Source organism: Eleutherodactylus coqui, chromosome 6 (genome assembly GCF_035609145.1).
Source record: "Eleutherodactylus coqui strain aEleCoq1 chromosome 6, aEleCoq1.hap1, whole genome shotgun sequence".
Classification (NCBI taxonomy): domain Eukaryota; kingdom Metazoa; phylum Chordata; class Amphibia; order Anura; family Eleutherodactylidae; genus Eleutherodactylus; species Eleutherodactylus coqui.
In genome coordinates this window covers 179714812-179734118 of record NC_089842.1, presented here as the reverse complement: position 1 = coordinate 179734118, position 19307 = coordinate 179714812, and the positions used below count along the sequence as shown (strand labels likewise).

Genomic DNA, 19307 nt, shown 5'->3' with positions numbered 1-19307 from the left:
AAACAATACCCAACACTCGTCCCTGTGTGTCCTCGCTCCTGTGCTGTTGCATGGTAGCTAGAAGTGTTGGCTTACTCACAGAGCGGCCATCAGGGGGTGGAGAGGCTGCAGGAGATTTCTCTCATGGCTCTCCCATGCCCCTCCACATTGACATAAGAAAGCGCCCGTTCAGTACTGAACGGCTGTTATTTACACTGAGCAATCGTTTGCCCGACACTTGTCCCGTGTAAAAGGGCCTTAAAGTATAACAAAATGGTGTGATTCAGGAAATACATCCATGAAGGTAATCAGAGGAGAATTCTAGAATTGTCCTGCCATACAGGCAGTGCACAATGATGCAAATCGCATCCGAATTCAACACTAGCACTCAAACTAATATATCTGAACACACAATACATTGTTTCTGGTCATGGATTGGCTATAACAGCAGACAAGTAGTTTGAGTGCCATTGCGGTCTACAAGTAACAGAAAGGAGACACTCCAGTGGGCCAAAGAGTGCAAAAACTGGACCACTGCAGTGAAAAAGCATCAACTGGTCAGATAAAGCTAAATTTCTGTTGCACCATGCTGATGGGAGGGTCAGAATTTGGGACAAGCAGCATGGATCACTGAACCCTTCCTGTCAGCTGTCAACGAGTTCAGGCTGGTGGAGGAGTAATACTGTGAGGAATGTTTACATGGCATAGCCTGGGTTCTCTGATAACTGTGGATGAAAGCCACAACAAATTGCTGCCATTCTGAAGACCAAGTCGTCCAGCACACTACTAGATGAGTGTCTCTAATGAAGTTGCTATTCAGTGTTTTATAATCAGTTTACCTGAAGTTTTTTTTGTGATAAAGTTGGTTTTGGCATCAGGGGCTCTGCGGCAGTGGGAGTAATTTTTCTTACAAAACCACCATTCTTTCCTCCACAGCCAGCCACAAATGAACTTAGCAACTTTTTCAGTTCTCCTGTACGAAAAAAATAAAAGATTTTGTTCATTACAAACCTTTGGTCAATCATTACCACGTACATTTCAGGAGTCTGAATTAACCCCTTCAGCGGCAGGTTTATTATTATCATGTCATGCCTCACAGGGCAGGTTTTTAAAAGGAGTCAACAATGCAAAAAAAAAAAAAACCCCGAAGATTTTAGATGACACCTCAGTACTCTGCACATTTCAGCACTAGAGCGGTCCACGGAAATCTTTGGGGGTTTAACTGCATGGTCAGTGCAGCAAGCCCCGGAGATTTTCAGGGCGTGCCACTAAAGGGGTTAAAGACATATAGTGGGGGTCCTATGAGGTTTGTATGCCCTAATAGAGCATATGAACAGGGAGGCCATCTTGGCACAACCACTTTAATTAAAGGGTCTGGTCTAGGTTCTGTATTAGGGAATCTGAAGTGTTGGCGTTTTGGGGTTTAAATTACAAAGAAGTGATTTTTTTTCGTCCACAATGATGTATAAGTACTATAGATGAGCGAGTATACTCGCTAAAGGCAATTGCTCGAATTGCCTTTAGCGAGCATCTCCCCCGCTCGAGATTGCAGGTTCGGGTGCCGGCAGCGGGCACGGAGCTGCGGGGGAGAGCGGGGATCTCTCTCTCCCTCTCTCCCCCCCCCCCCCCCCCGCTCGCTCCGGCTGACAGCCGCTACTCACCACTCCCCGGCGCTGGCACCCGAACCTGCAGTCTCGAGCGGGGAAGATACACGCTAAGGGCAATGCTCGCTCGAGCAATTGCCTTTAGCGAGTATACTTGCTCATCTCTAATAAGTACTTCTTTATGTCCTGTTTAACCCTTTTTTTACTGCTTTTCAACAACAACAAAAAAAAAATGTATAACAGGTTCTCTGAGATAACCATTTTCCATGGGTTCCTTAAGAATCAAGTAAACCATATTGAAGGGAGATAACAATAAAGGAAAGTGAATATAAAGTCTCCATAATGTCCAGAATAAAAATGCACTGTGTAAAACAGTAAAGGCACAAACGTTTGAGCTTGTGGGCTTAGAGCAAAGCACTAGACGTGAACACAAATATTCATCATCATAAAGAGTGAAGTTAGATCGTCCTTGAGCATGCCATTATATACACACACATCTGTTAGACAATAATACTCACCAATGTAGGGACAACAATTGTATAACAGTTGTTGATCCACCAAAGGTACGCTGTCCTAATGGATTACAAGGGGATACAAAGTTTAAACTCAGACACTATACAATTTCTGTCCACATATTCTCTGTCCTGCAATTATTACATCTGCCCCCCATCATCACTTTAAACAGGACCTGTTATCGATCCCGATAAGTCTGTTTTAGTAATTATTTGTATTTCTCATAAAATAATTTTTTTGTAGCATCTTTTCTTATAACTGTATGTTGGGTCTTGAAATTTTATGAAAAAAGTGTGCTGGGACGCCCCCAGCTGGTAATACTCATTTGACAATACAGAGTCATAAGAAAAGATTCAGCATAATTGTTAGATTATAGGGAATACAAGTATCTACTAAAACAGACATGTCAGTAGAGGCGAGAGGTCCTCTTTACACCACTTCAGTACCACCCATAGACTATAAACGTCCAGGAAGTTCTTCTTCATCTCTGCAGGAATATAAAACCTCCTAGCAGAGAATCCTTCTAGAGTCATCCGCTATTCTTCCCGCTGTGCAAGAGCTCTGTGATCCCAGAGTCTAATGACAACTCAGATCATAGAGCTTTGCCTAGAGACTAATCAGCGTGGTCTCCAGGCATGTGATGGTCATCACAATGACAAACCACTGCTCTGCCCTTCTGCCTTCATCTTGGAAGTCAGACAGCTTATCTCATAAAAAGGAAAGTTAAAAAATGGTGCTGACATAACGTGTACATATGTTAAATGCGGTTTATTAACTATTTTGTGTGATAGCTTGGGTGGCAAGTGGCTAAGGTCATTTTCCATAATCACATCCATACATGTTTGGCAGATGTAAATAACTAATAATTAGAGATGAGCGAACCTACTCGGCCACGCCCTTTTTTTGCCCGAGCGCCGCGATTTTCGAGTACTTCCGTACTCGGGCGAAAATATTCGGGGGGCGCCGTGGGTGAGTGGGGGGGGGGGGGGGGGGGGGGGGGGGAGAGGGCTCCCCCCCCCCCCGAATCTTTTCACCCGAGTATGGAAGTACTCAAAAATCGTGGTGCTCGATTGAGTAATTACTCGAAACGAGTATATTCGCTCATCTCTACTAATAATTAAAAAATTTTAATCCAGACTATTTGCAAAATTGCTTAGTTTTCCAATTTTTACTGTAGGTACACTGGAGCAAAACAAAACAAAAGAAGCTATAAAACTTGTATGTAGCTTTTATCATTTAAGTACAAATCGCCAGAAAGGGCATGCCAATTCTTTGCAGGGCAAGTATCTACCAGTCACATCCTGCATCGTTCATTCCAGGAAAAATAGAAAACCGAAAAAAAAATATGTCAACACGGACCCACCTTCACAACCCATCTTGTTCCTCTACACATTGGATTGTCATTTTATGCTAACACAAATGATAAAACCAGGTAACAAAACAATAATTAGTTGTAGTAAACTCAGTCTGTAGTTGGAGTGGTAGGACTGTGGCCTGTCTTGGGTTTAGAAGAAAGAAATTGAGCAATGTCACTGCTGTAGCTGCCGTGAGCACATTGTTATTAAATAGGTTGTCCAGATATAACCTCGCATTGGCCTAGACTTAAGATCAAGAAAAAAGTCCGATAGCAGCACAAATTGTAAAACCCCAACCAGGGGCTGGGCATACAGCATGCAATAGCCAAAGCAGTGAGTGACTGGATCCTTGTCACTACAAGAAGTGTATACCATGAAGAAGAGAAAACTTCGGCAGCATCCAAGGTGCAAATTCAATATCCAAAAGGTTTTATTTTCCCATCACAAAAAACAAGCAGGCAACGTTTCGGCAAAGGCCAACATGGTCGAAACGTTGCCTGCTTGTCTTTTGTGATGGGAAAATAAAACCTTTTGGATATTGAATTTGCACCTTGGATGCTGCCGAAGTTTTCTCTTCTTCATGCCCTAGACTTAAGATAGTATATTGGTAGAGGTCTGCCACCGGAGACCCCCATAAGTCAGCTGTTCACCAAGCTGTTGTGCTTGTGTACTGAGCTGATTTCTGGAAGATAAAGACAACTCCGTTCTTAAAGTACTGATAAGGCTTGGCATTACACCCATTCACTTTAGTGTAAACTTTGCCTACAATACCAAGGAGTCCGTCACGGCCGTGGGCATGAAGCCTAAGTGTATGTAAACTACAGTTACGTAACACATCACACACTTACCAGCCCCTGTATAGAGACCAACAACTCGACTGAAATCTCGTCCTGGACAGCTTCAGTGTTGAAAAACATTTCCTCTGGCAATGCTGGCACCTTAAAAAGACCAAACTCTACTGGGTCAGAAAGTAGACTATGGCTTAGTTGATTCATAAAGCCAATGCAGTGTTGTTGCACAATGTGGTACCTGGAAAAGCCAACCCAGAACTGCAAGAAGCAGCAGCTTGTTTAATAAACTCATCTCTTTTTCATCTGTCAGGACCAATTTATTTCTTAACAAAAAGAAAAACAAAGAAATCAATCAGCTTCTGCCGACGGCACAACGACTAGAATATTACTACATGAAGCAGTCATGATATTACGGCATAAATTACTGAGAGACACTAATTTTCTTTCTTTAATTTAAGAGATTCTTTATATAACAAGAAGTTGAAACTGAGGTTGATTTCAAAGCAAAATGGCTCATGCTTTATGGGCTTTTTACCTTCCAATGACTCAATAGGGAGAACTAAAATGTAAAATTCCCCCTTCTTCAATTCATTCACTTCCTCTTCCCTCATCTGGCTGAACAGGAGGGACACATTTCTTTTTTAATTATATTATGTAACTACGTGAACACAATACAGAAGCATTGTATCAGTCTTCTTTTATTGAGCCGATACTTCCAATGTTTTATTAAGGCTCTATGTACTCTATTGTAAGACTGATGTGCGGTAGCATGGGATCACTATATATATTACAAATTGTTTAAGACCTGCTAAGGCAAGAATACCTGAAACGTGAATTGAACAGAAGAGACAAAACAAGACTTAGAATCTACTCATGATATAAAGGCACAAAAGTATTCATAAACCACCAATTAAAATAGAGTATGTGCAGACTTCCAGGTGACATTGGCATGCTTTAAGTCCTGTTAGCAACATCTCTATAGTTTTTGCAGAAATCATTCTAGACCGCATCATGATTAGAGATGAGCGATCATACTCGCTGAGGGCAATTACTCGAGCAAGCATTGCCCTTAGCGAGTACCTGCCCACTCGGAAGAAAAGATTTGGGTGCCGGCGGGGGGCAGGGAATCTCTCTCTCCCTCTGTTCCCCCCGCTCCCTCCTGCTCACTGCCACAACTCACCGCTTCCCCGCACTGGCAGCCGAATCTTTTCTTCCGAGCGGGCAGGTACTCGCTAAGGGCAATGCTCGCTCGAGTAATTGCCCTTAGCGAGTATGCTCTCTCATCTCTAATCATGATAAAAGGTGTTAAATCGTCCTAAAATAGATTTTATTACGGTCAGGATGACACAACAGTTCTTATCACCTGTACAGATGGAGTAAAAGGCAGAACACTTTTCTGTAATATTCAAGGTATGGGGCAACACAATCCACCAATGATAGATATTCTACTGCCCAAGGAATAGTCAATACTGTGCGATGTTCCTGTAGGGAGCGTCTGAGCAACTGCAACACATCTAACATTGGGAGGGTCTGAGAAGGAACAAAAAAAGGTAAAGTAAGCCACTAGATGATGTGGGAAAGATCTACAGAGGGAGGTTAAGGGGTAAAAATAGTAGCAGAACAAAAACATCCATCATTAAGCATATTAGAATATAAAAAAATAAATAAAACCTGCCCACAAAGTGCCGTGTTGCCTACATCAAATACCTACAAACCATTTTTGTTGTAACCGTTTTATGCGTGATATTTGTTACCTGATTACGTAGGGAAACTGCAGATTCCTGTAATTCACTAGAGAGAGGTTCTGTAGTTCTATAGGGCAAGAAAGTCACAAACCCCAGAAACTTTGCCAAAAGACGTAGAGTCAGCAGAATTGAAGCAAAGCGTACTTTTTCATCCTAAAACATGTAATAAAACAACCAACTATTAATGAACTGTACTAAATAGGCTGCAACATTAAAAAGTTTTGCTGTAACCAAGGTGCATTTCTATACATAACTATTTTAGAGTACATGACTCCATGCAAAACTAATTTCTATATGCCTGCACAACTCTGATCCATCATCTTTAACCCTTTCCAATTTTTTCCCCACCTTCATTCTCCCCAGCTCCTATTTATTTGAATGCCCATTCGGCATTCTCCCTTCACCCTCATCTTTGACAGCCGAGATCAGGAGGGTGCCAGCGGTCACATGATCGCTGGGGGAATGCAGAAGTAATACTTCTGCATTCTCTCTTCACCCTCCTGATCTTGGCTGTGACTGATAGCCGAAATCAGGAGGGTTCCGGCGGACACATGATCACCGGGTGGAATGCGGAAGTATTATTTCCGCATTCTCTCTTCACCCTCCTGATCTTGGCTGTGACTGATAGCCGAAATCGGGAGGGTGCCGGCGGACACATGATCACTGGGTGGAATGCGGAAGTAACACTTCCGCGTTCTCTCTTCATCTTCCCAACCTAGACTGTGCGTGACAGCTGAGGTCAGGAGACTCCCGGCGGTCACATGATCCTCGGGGGCGGAATGCGGAAGTGTTACTTCCAAATTCTCTCTACATTACATAGTGCTAATTGAGCGCTATGTAATGTGTAAAGGAGAAGGCAGAAGGGGTTAAAAACCCTTTCTGCCTTCTCCTCGGGGGGGTTCTCGATGAGGACCAGTGCACGAGTGCATCTGACGAGCTGATGTAGATGCACTCCTGCACTGCAGTTGAGGACCTGTTCCGAAATCGGAGCTATAGAGGAAGATCGTGATGTCGGAACAGGTCAGGCATTGGAGTGCAAAGGGTTAATGAATTGTTTCAACACTCATCTACATCCAACGTTTACAGCAGCTCTGGAAGGAAACGCAGTATAGAAATAATTAAAATAATTTACTTGTTCTTCCATATCAGACTCCACATCTGTTGTTTCATGTCCCACGATGGAATTGCTATCCAGCTCTTGTATTTCTTGGCACAGACTATCCATTAGGTGCTGATTGAACTGGTAGCTGCATCAGTAAAATGAACACTAATCAAGAGGCATCTAACAAACTTAAAGGATTTTCCCATCTAAGACTTTCATGGTAAATCTTGGGGACATTATATGAAAGTCTGACAGTTGCGGGTTCTACCTCTGGACCCCAAAGCTATCTCCGGTTCTGGCCTGACTGAATACGGTGATTAGGACTTACAGAAACAAACGAATAGGCTTCAATACACTAACTCCCATAAGAGTCAATGAAAATTACATTAACACCATAGCACAGCAAGCTGTAGCTCCTGAGTTATGGAACTCCTATGGGAGTTACAGAAACCGTGTAGCTCATTGTGCTACAGCTTTTGCAAAACACCCACTGACTTCTATCGGAGGTATGGACACCGCACAGCAAAGCCCACTTGTCTATTACTGTAAGTCCCAATCACAGGATTCATTTGGGCCTAGGTCAATGGGACCAGAAGTAGCACTGCTACATACATTGTTCATCCAATACAACAGGATCAGAAGCAGCACAGCACTGGAGATGAAGGACTTGTGATAAGGTCACTGTTATCCTCCGCCCCTGATCACATGACTGTAGGACCTGCATTTATCTGACTTTCAGCTATAAAAGTCTCAGATGGAATACCCCTTTAAATCTGAGGACATTTATTTACACAAATCTATCTACGAAACGCTCATTTCTCGTAAATTAATATGTTATTTCACCATCAGTCGACTCCTAGCAATAAAAATATGAATCTGTCAATATGGAGATGGCTAGAAAGGACACACAATAAACTGAGGTGATAAGGAGAATGCAGCACAAAAATGGCCCAAAAGCCCGTGGCTGCATTTAGTACACATGCTCTAAAATATGGTAAAAAGTATAGTGTTAAATGGGCCATACACAAGATTGAAGACCCCTCAGATGTTAAGTTTGGATGTCAACATACCCGATCCTTAGTTCTTGCAGGGTAAAAACTACTGCCGAAGATGTTTGGCAGCAGCTTATTCTTCTCTCCCCATTGAAATAAACAGACTTAGCTAAATGTGCATGTTTATGATGGAATTGGAACAAAGACATAGCTATACCATAAGCTTTAACAGTGCACCACGGAAGCATAGCTCTAAAAGAAACCTTTTACAGGTAACTGGACATCTATGTTAAAGAAACAATTCTAGGAGCGGTCCTCATTATAAACTAACTAAACTAACTCTCTCCCACCCCCACCCCCCACTACACCCCCGAATCTGCTAGGACCAGTATGCAGTTACTTGAGAAGAGCAATGCTCGCTTGAGTAACTGCCTTAACCGAGCGTGCTCGCTCATCTCTAGTGCTAATCCTTTCAGACATCTATCTCTCACAATTCAAATGATCCTCAGGAAATAACTACAACAGTCACACTCCAGGGTGATCATTTCTTTTTAAGCTTCCCCCTTCCCGTTTATGTACTCCATGTTGGAGCACATCTGTTAATTGGGATGCTTGGTAAAAATCGCCGCGGAGACATCACACATCTAATGCAGCACACTTGAAAACTATTGGTCCGTCCACACTGTCATACGATCATCTATAAAATGCACGTTTTTACTCCGAAACGAAAAATAAAAACGTAGCATTTATCGAACCAAAAGGATATATTGGGTTAAGCGCAGTCAAACAATGCATACATTTGACTAAGTTTAGCGAGGCATACGTTTCTGTGCATTTTTTTTTTTCTTGTGGGACTGAAAAGCAGAGGCTATGGAAACGTATTCGTTTTCTTTTGTTTTTTTACATTGCAGTCAATGGAAAAATGTATGCAAACCTAAAAAACTGTATGCTTCCATACGCTTAACGTCTATGTTTTTTTTTAATCAAATGCTCTAAAGGAAATTAATTGTTGAACTACAAAACTTTGAGAAAAATAAAAAAAAGGTTACAGTGGAAACTATAGTCTTTCATATCAAAAATGGATCAAAGCGTATCAAAACTTACACCATGTGTACGATTAAAAAAAATTAAACGTATCCTTAAAATGCATGCTTTTTACAAGTGCCAATGTGAACAGGCCTGAATTCCCAATGACATACACTAAAGGTCCATTTACAGTGGACGAATTTCAGGCAGGCAAATGATGCCCGACACTCGTCCCCGCATGTACTCGCTCCCATGCTGTTACACAGGAGGATTTTAAGCAGCTTAAAATCCTGAATGATGATCATTCAGTGTAAACAGCAGCTGTTCAGTACTGAACGTCCGCAGCTTAAAGTGAATGGAGAGGGGTGGAGGAGAGCGAGGAGAGACATCTTCTCCAGCCACCCCACTTCCCTGCTGGACGCTCTGTGAGCGAGCCAGCGATACTTGCTCTTGTGTAACAGCACGGGAGTGAGTACATGCGAGGGAAGGGTTTTGGGCATCTCTTGCCTGACATTAGTCCAGTGTAAATGGGCCTTAACTCTGGAAAGTAAAGAATTCTTTTTGTTACATAAAACTTTTATAATACTCACTTTCCAGCACTGAGAATGAAGTCTCTAAAAAACTCCTGGAACCCAGGAAAGGAAGGAGGAGGACAAGGGCCACCAACACTCTGAGGAGCCACAAATCTTTCCTGGAGTCGCTTCAGTCTGTTAAGGTTATCTGACCCAAGCATGTTGAGAACATCTTGGTCAGTATTATCACCACTGCCAACACCTCCCATCCCTCCTGTGGATCCCTTACACATCTGAATTGGAGACAATAAAATAAGTTATTTATGAAGTCCATTACAGTTAAGAATTTTAAAAAAGTTTCAATTATTCTCCAGGGTAAAGCATTAATACCTATAGTGCCCCCCTTGTGAATACAGCACATTTATGACACCGAGTTCACTGTATTCAGTTAGCTGTTATAATGGCAGAATATTTTATGTGATGTTTAATCTAACAGTACAGCGGACCTGTCACTACAACATGCTGCTCTAAAATAGGTCATACAAGTATGAATGTATCTTCAACCTAAGTAGTGTATTAATATTTGTATGCGTTGTAATGATGGCTGCAAATAGTGCAAGACTAACATTTTTCTCACAAGATGTAGGTAAAAAAATTCTGAAGATGCACCAATGTATGCACTTTACCTGAACAAGCTGTCTCTGAAAGAGTCTTGCAAAATGACTGTGATTACAGGCTACAGAGAGGTTGAACATCATCGCCCTGACAGAAAAAGAACAATGTTAACGGTGTCCTCCAGTAAATTGGCAGCAATTATAAAGGGAACACTGATCAAGTTATGAAACAAACTTACTATATTAATAAACTCAGACAGAACTGCAATGGGCTTATCATCAGTCATTGTAAATTGTTATAGAGATTTAATGCTTAACATAATGATCAGTGATGGCGGTTCTACTTCTGGGACCATCACTGATCAGAAGAAAACACAGCGGCAAACCTGGTTTGAATGAGGCAGCATTGTAGTTTCCTGCACAGTGAGTGTTCTGAACCATCAATGTGCAGCGACAATCTGCGAATCCTCCGTTCTGAGGATCGTGGGGGTTCTGTCAACTGAATCTCCACTGATAAGTAAGCAATATGCCACTTACTATTGTAGGAAAACCCTTTTAAAGGGAACCGCTTACCAACTATAAGCACCATAAACTAGAGATGAATGGGAATGTGTGCGCACAGCCTTCTGAAAAGAATCAAGTCTGCTGACTTTCCCAGGGGACCGGGCAAGTATGAGAGACAGATCCAGATCACCAAAACTATGAGCAGCATAACTTAGTGCTTATAGTTGATGACAGGTTCTATTTAAGTTGGACTATAAAAGATGGGATTTTTCAGACAAAATATACTCTCAACACAGCAAGTATGTGCCAAAAACTAGCCATTGTAGGGTATGATGGCAGACACCACCAGATCTCTTTTGACAATCCATTTCAGGTGAATGGCTTTTCATCAAAAATGGAGAAATCCGCTCACCAGAATACTCTCTTCTCCACTTCAGAGGCATGGACTATCTCTGGTCAGACCCAATTTGTTTAACAGGGATAAGATGTCATGTACTACTTATAATGGAGTAAATGGCCCATGGCTAAAACTGATTAAGTTCAAATAAGCCAGCATAATCTGGCTAGTGTATGGAGCACTCTATGGACATAAACTTGTACCTTATCTTATTGCCCAAACCACGCTCAAAGTCCCAGTCTGTCTTCTCATGGCAATCTTCCCACTCACGTAGCAGCTCATAGAAAACATCCCTGAAATATAAATTGATCAATTTTTAATGGCTATATTAAAGAGGCAAAATTACACTGCATGACATCCGTGACAAAAATGGGCTCAAGTCATTATAACAGATCAAGACCTCCTGAGCATGTAGAAACATACAGGTAAGATTAGAATACCCAACGCAAATTGAAACCTAATCGTCAGGTGCAAGAAAACCAATGACATTGCCAATATTTAAAGTGCATGAAAAACAAATTACCTCTGTTTTTTGAAGATATGGAATGATCGATCGCTTGGAAAATTGGACCGGTTATCAGTCTCTGGCTGGAAAGACACTGAATGTAGAGTTGATGGAAGCAGAAGGGATACCTGAAAAACAAACATGAAGACTGCTCTATACAACGCTGAACAGTGTGTGAGATCGCAAAGGGGAACAAGTCCACAGCTAGGGGGCAGCATTTCTTGTTTGCCAGACCTCCAGCCTGTGTGTCATAAACTAGTCACAGAATGTTTGATCTTGTTAACTGGACTCCATTCAGTGTATGGAACTTTACAACAGACCAATATTAAAACCAACAAGATGCATTATAGCAAGGATCAATTAGCTGAAAAAAGTTCCCTATGGTACGGATGGCAAGCCTTCTTGTGCACACACATTGTTTGGTAGGTATTAGCTTAGGAGTCACTGATGTAGCTCAAAAATCACAATTCACAAGGACAAATCCTAGGTAAAAGGAGCTACTGAAATAAGGACACTGCTTTTGGCTATTACTCATCACCTTCAATGTACCCTAAAAATGGTTAGCATCTGGAGGAGAGGATAGCTTTTGCAGGGTAGGATGGAGGTTTAACACAAAATAATTACATTTTTTCACCCTAAATCTAGAATATACTCCAATGGACTTCTATTTTCCCTTTTGGACAAAGCAGTTCTTAAAAGGAAAAAAAAAAGCGAGAAAAATGACAGAATACATTATTTACCTTCCCCGTACTGGCCTTGTGCACTTCTAAGAGCCTCTCTTGCAAGGTAGGAGAAAATGTCCCAATACGTTCATTCTCTGCAAGGAGCTTCAAGGTGCTTTTATCCAAGAGTGAAATAACACTGCAGATGCACAGACACAACTGTTACCATTGTGTGATTACCGGTTAACATTCTACAGCCTATTTATATGTATTCCAGCTTCCAATATATACTTATATAAAATATGTGTGTGATATATTATACATAGAATATTTATAAGTCAACAATGCAGTGAATACAAGTGCCCCCCCCCCCCCCCAAATGGTGGTTTAAATACCCGTGAAACTGTGAATATGCGCATTTTTTGTCTGCAAAAACGCAGCATAATTTACAGATCTGAAACTAAATATGCCTGAGCGATTGAACCCTAAATGTAACTACTCCATAACATGGCTATAGAACTCTATGCACTATGATGGGGGAGGGGGGTGTTCTCTCCTTCCACCTCTTTAATCACCTGAGCTTCCTAATTTTGGAGGGTGGCTAGGGGGGTTTGGTAGGGCTATCAGACCTGTGCCACTAGTTATGAGTTGCTAAACAGAGCGGCCTGGAGGTGCACCCCCAAACTCAGAATCCAAGATGGCACCTGCTCCATGTGCTGGTGCTGCCCCTTCTGCCAAGCACTGCGTTCTCAGAGGAAAGTAGACAGCCAGTCTATCTGTGTCCAGACCTCATCACGGACCACATAAAATGACGACATGTGCCGGATTTGGCCCATAGGCCTTGAGTTTGACGCATGTGATCTAGAAAGTCTGCAGGCATTTTTCATTGTGGTTAGTCTGGAGCAAAATCTGAATATATTCATTTCTCATCCGTGTCATTGGGGACACAGCCTTGGGTATAGCTGCTGGCACTAAAAGGTAACACTAAGGACAAAAAGTGATAGTCCCTCCTACCAGCACTAAACTAAATCATTTTTTAGCCAAGTGGCCGAAGGAGGCAGACCTGCCTGCTACACAGGTCATTTGTCCTTTTATTTTTCCTTTTTCCCCCTCTAGCTGGGCATCATGGATGAGCCAACTTCTCTGATTGCCCCCAAGTGGGGAGGGTGAACAGTGCTGCATCAGACACACAGGTTCTCCCTCCTCCGAGAGGACAAAGCAGAATAGAGCAGCACTAACTCCTCAGCTTCCTGTCAGCCATGGGGTCACATGAGATTCCTGCCTGCTCCCCCTTAAATGACAGTCACTGAAGCAGTGACCCTGCTGGTGCCCTGGGGGAGTCAGAGAGAAGATTAGTTGAGTAAACGAGATCAGCCAAGTATGGCGCCATCACCCCTTACCCCTCCATATTCACATCACCTTCCCCACTTCTCTTGGGTTAGTTTTGGATAGCAGGCAAGGACGCTAATCATAGCCCCCAGTGCCCTTTCCCACACAAGACCACTCGCCTGGTATCGCCCTCTACATCGCCTCCTTCTCTGACCCCTGAGCTGGCTGCCCCTGGTCAGGGAATCAGTTTTTTTTCTCCCACCTGGCTTCTGGTATCCCATCCTGTGGGGCACGCCCCGGCTCTCCTTTTTGTGTGGGCTCTGTGTTTTCTGGCATGACATCCCTGTCTGGGTCAGTGCTTCCAGTTCCCAGCTTGGTGCCAAGATCAGGATTCCCGTTGCGGCGCTTTTCAGGAGTAATTGATTGTACAGGCAGACTGCATCTGACATAATTACAGGTATTGGCGAGCATCTACCTCCTCATTTCCCTGTGATACAGACTCAGTCTCACAACCCCCTTTCATGGAGGGATATTATGGGGATCTCAAACAAGACTACACAGTATGATAATCATCGCCCGAGTACTGGGAGTTCCCAGTGTGCATAGTATCAAACCTACATCTTGCCACTCCTATGGGAGAGACATAGACTCTGCATAATATCCGACGGCGGGTTTATTTTGTCGTGTCTATGTCTTTGTACCTGCAGTCAAGATGTCAGGCATACTCTTTTTAAGACCTCCGGGGGATAATTTATCCTTCATGCACAACATGAACTCATCACTCGGTTTCTCCACCTTGCAATCACTAGTTTAGTAAAGACAAGGCATGCTCGTTGGATACTATCTTCCCTTGAGAGCCGCTTATTAAAGAACATCCCAAACCTTCCCCTACTAGGAGCCGTCCTGCCTGGATGGAACAATAGAACGGAGACTTCAAATAACTTCAGTCTTGTTCTTTTTCAGCACTCTCCAAGGGGTCTACTGCCCTTCTATGGTTTTTTAGGTCGTTCCCTTCTGTGACAGATCCCACTAGCATCCTGTCTTGGGTTAACCATTTTGGTTCTTCTCAGTACCATTCTGTCCGTTAGGCACCAGAATCGCTCAGTTCATTATCTGCTCTAGGCCTCTTGAAACAGATGACAGCAATAGCACACCTAAACAACTGGGCTCACAAAAAATAAGAAATAAAGTAAATACATTGCTACTGTCGTATTTACGACATCCAAGAAACTGTGCCAAACTAAGTACCACGTTACATTCCAAATTATTAAAAAGTATTTTCATGGAATGCATCTACTAGAAACCCTGGAAAGACAGTTTTAAACTCAACGCCCGCAACTTTCCCACGCTCTCCCTTCTACATAAAATATAGTGGAAGGCTATAGACAGAGGGGGGGATATTGGGATGTACACATACATGGCCTGGCTACCAGGGCTTAAAAAAACTAACAGAATTTGACATGTGGAAAAAAAAAAGGCATAGAAAGGGTCTCCCAGATACTAACAGAGACAGATATTAAATTATTCAGTTAGTTACAAACTAAGTACCATTTAAAACATTTGCAACTTTACAAATATCTACAACCCAGACATGCATATCAGACAGTCAATGACCAGAGAGATAAAGATTTCTCATTTCGTCATAGCCGACATTATTGGTGAAGCCGCCTCCACCACCACAGAGAAAATATCCATGATTTATGAATATATCTACAAAGAAAACTAAATTTACAAAACCCACTGATGGTCAAAAATAAATGGGAGGCAGACATTCACCTATTGAGGATTCACAATTGGAGGAGATTCTGAGGATGACCCTTAAACTGTCAGTGAGAGTCACACTAGTGTGCAAACTCTGTTATGTGAGTGATCTACCAAGAGAGGAACAAGAACAAATAGCGGTGGCGAGGTTACTCTATGTGGCAAGAATAGCCCAACACTGGCTGGAGGAAATGCCCCCCAGTGGGAGAGTTTAAAACTAGAGTTAATTGTCTATTACCCTGGGGAAAACGGACATATCTCAAAAGAAATGCTGGCCACAAATATGACAAGATATGGGAGAAATGGCTGACTAAGCCTGGAGTAGCCAATTAGGGACTAGCGGTTAATAACTAGGTTATAACGCTAACCCAGCCTAGGAATGAAAGTTGTATATCTGCGCTGTTGAAGTGGATGGTAATGGGGGCACAAACTTAATATGGGAAATATGTTAAATGGGTCATATGCTATACTTATGTACTTGATAGAACACAGGGACTCTGCCTGTAACGTTCTAAGTGCTGCGGAATAAGTTGGCGCTATACAAATAAAGATCATTATTATTATTCTCCGGAAGAGGAGATCATACTACAAGATACAAAGGAAAAGGACTCTTTTTATAGCCAAGAACATTATGCATCAACTGAAATGAACGCTTAATATGTTGATGTATACGGTGTTACAAACCGAACTAGCTGTTGCGAATGCAAAAGAGAGAGGAAGGGGAAGTTGTGGGAAGAGGTGAGGTGGGAAGGGGATTAGAAATGTAGGTTTATGTTTGGAAAAAAAATGGCAAAACTCAATAAAAATTCTTGGATTAAAAAAATAAAAACAAAAAAAGACCACATTACAACTCTCCTGACTTTCGGCATCCAAGTGCACAAAAGCCAGAGGGGCAGCTTCAGCTGTCAAGAACACAGCAGTCCACAGCCTGGGTCCTGAAATTCTGAAGCAGGTCAAAATGGAATTTCTTATTTCGCTTTGGTTCAACCATGATCATTGTTTGCCGTTTCCTTGCTAATAGCAAACCAGAGAACACAGTATTTTCTTCTTTTGCCCTTTCCGTGTCCTTCGGCCCCTTTGAGGATTGAATCTGTCTCTCCCCTCAACTCCTACAGTAATCCGTATCCTCAGCAAACAGGTCTCTACCTATCGCCACCTCACCTGTCCATACCTGCTTTTTCAGTGGGTGTACATCTGATCGGACAAGGGCATCACTCACCCTCCATTTTATTTAATGCTACCCCACAAAACTCGCAACATATTTACTTAATCCACAGCTTCCTCTTATCTTTCGAGTCATAGGAATGCTTTTCAGCCTTCATTATCTCTAAATTTAACAGAAAGCATTACTTGGCAGATACAATGCACCTGTCACTGCAGATACAATGCACCTGTTTTTGTTACTTACCGTAAAATCCCTTTCTCCTCCTGTTCATTGGGGCGGGGGGGGGAACAGCACCCACCTAGTTGGTTATTCTTTGTAAGCACTGCTGGTGATTTTTTTTTTTAAATCACAAAGCAATTCACAATCTGGCCTAGGTTTTTTTTCCCCTATAATTGCTGTAGGGTTATTTTGTTTCTCTCCTACTGTTACATACAAACTGATTTAGCTCAGTGGCTGCAGAAAGGACTAACTTTTTGTGCTTAGTGTCGCCTCCTAGTGGCAGCAGCTATACCCCAATGCAAATTCCAAATGCCTAATTAAAAAAAGTTCAGTTGAAAAGAAAAATAAATATGGTTAAAAGAAATCACTACCAAAAATCTTTTCTCCAAAACTTTGGACGATAAAAATCCCCACCTCTTTTCTTTAGTCACAAACATGTAATACAAGGTCACATTCAGTTCTCAGAACAAAAGTCACTCTTTGCATTTAATATGATGCACATGCAGAGAGGTTGCCCCGATTCAACATCCCTTTTAAACCCTAAGGCCTCATGTCCACGGGGAAAATCAGATCCGCTGCAGATTCTCCATGGAGAATCTGCAGCGGGTCCCTCCTGCCCCGCGGACATGAGCGCCGAAAATAGCAATTTAAAGCATTTACCTTTCCGGCGCGGGCGACGAAGCTCTGCTCTTCCTCACGGCCGGATCTTCATTTTCGGCCGGCGGATGAATTCCTGACGCCGCCGGCACGTCGCCGGCACGTCGTCGACGTGCCGCGCGCATGCGCCGGGCACATTCGCCGAGCCGAAGCAAGGGAGATGCGGCCGTGAGGAAGAGCAGAGCTTCGCGGCCCGCTGCGGGTGAGTAAATGCTTTAAATTCCTATTTTAGGTCTCCCGCGGATCCGGACGGCTTCCATAGGCTTCAATAGAAGCCCGCGGGAGCCGTCCCCGCGGGAGACCCGCATGAAAATGGAGCATGGTCCAGATTTTTTCATGCTCCATTTTTTTTAAAATCACTTTTATTGACGATCCGCGGGTATTTATGTACCCGCGGGTGGTCAATGCATCCCTATGGGGTGCGGATCCGCGCGCGGGAGATCCGCTGCAGATTTTAAATGTCATTTTGCCCGTGGACATGAGCCCTTAAACTAAACTTCTCTTAATAGCCAAAGGTGATTTATGCTTTAACCCCTTAGTGACCAAGCCGGTTTGCGCCTTAATGACCAGGCCAAATTTTGCAAATCTGACACGTGTCACTTTAGCATGGAAAAGCACCAGAAAGGTTTTGCATATCCAAGCGATTCTGACATTGCTTTTTCGCCACATGTTGTACTTCGTTTAGGTGGGAAAAAAAGACCGATAGAATTTGTGTTTATTTATTAAAAGCGCCAAAATTGGGAAAAATTTAAAAAAAATACATAAATTTTAAAAAAAACGGCATTTTTTCACATTTCCAACTGCAATATCTCAAATATGTGCAAACATAATATAGAAATTTTTGCTAAGATTTATATTTCCATCCGTTTACTTTATTTTGGGCGCACATTGGAAAAACTTTCGTGTTTTTTTAACCATTTAGGAGACGTACAAATGTAACATTACTTTTCAGCATTTAGAAGAACACTTTGTTTTCCTACACCAATCCAAGATTGGAAAGGCTCATAGGAGTCAAAATGAAAGATACCCCCACAAGTGACCCCATTTTAAAAACTACACCCTTTAACGTATTCACTGAGGGGTGTCATGAGCGTTTTAACCCCACAGTTTTTTTGTAGTTGTCAATGCAATTTAGAAGAGAAAAACTAAAATTTCATATTTTTGCAAATATGTCATTTTAAAGACAGGACTTTTTTTCTATAGTACACATGAAAATTAGGATTTGCACCCCAAAATGGATACCCCCGTTTGTCCCGTGTTCAGAAACATACCCATTGTGGCCCTAATCTACTTAAAGGAAACATAGCTAGGCCTATAATGGAAGGAGCACCCATTGGATTTCAGGGTACAACGGAATAAATTCCAGTCCCCATTGCCCACTTGTAGAGACATTGAGCGGCCAAAACGATAGAGAACCCCCACAAATGACCCCATTTTGAAAACTAGACCCCTTAACAGATTCCACAAGGGGGGTACTGCATATTTTGACCCCAAAGTATTTGAATGAAACTAAGCAAAGCAAAAGGAAAAAATGACGATTTTCATTTGTTTGGCAATTTTGTCAATTTAAAAACAGGTTTTTTTGGACAATGTACATAGGAATGAAGACGTTCACCCCAAAATGGATCCCCCCCCCGTTTGTCCCGTGTTCAGAAACATACCCATTGTGGCCCTAATCTACTTACAGGACACATGGCTAGGCCCATAATGGAGGGAATGCCCGCTGGATTTCAGGGCAGAACTGAATAAATTCCAGGCCCCATTGCCCACTTATACAGAAAAAAATTGACTTCCTAAAAATATTCCCCCCCCCCCCCCCCCCCCCCCCGCCATCCCCATTTTTTGGCATTCCCTAAATATTAGATAAAGGTAATA

The 19307-nt window shown here is 42.5% G+C and overlaps 1 protein-coding gene across 1 annotated transcript in view; it reads right to left on the bottom strand.

Annotated features, from left to right (window-relative positions):
- CDAN1 (codanin 1) overlaps positions 1-19307 on the bottom strand; it is a 52143-nt gene that overhangs the window by 13909 nt on the left and 18927 nt on the right. Inside the window, exons 5-16 of the mRNA XM_066572420.1 lie at positions 12380-12500; positions 11658-11767; positions 11338-11427; positions 10306-10381; positions 9698-9912; positions 7120-7234; positions 5997-6140; positions 5606-5772; positions 4481-4565; positions 4300-4389; positions 2102-2156; positions 819-952 (exon numbers count right to left, since the gene is read on the bottom strand). Of these exons, the coding sequence (XP_066428517.1) occupies positions 819-952; positions 2102-2156; positions 4300-4389; positions 4481-4565; positions 5606-5772; positions 5997-6140; positions 7120-7234; positions 9698-9912; positions 10306-10381; positions 11338-11427; positions 11658-11767; positions 12380-12500 (1402 nt within the window). The remainder of the gene's footprint in view (positions 1-818; positions 953-2101; positions 2157-4299; positions 4390-4480; positions 4566-5605; positions 5773-5996; positions 6141-7119; positions 7235-9697; positions 9913-10305; positions 10382-11337; positions 11428-11657; positions 11768-12379; positions 12501-19307) is intronic.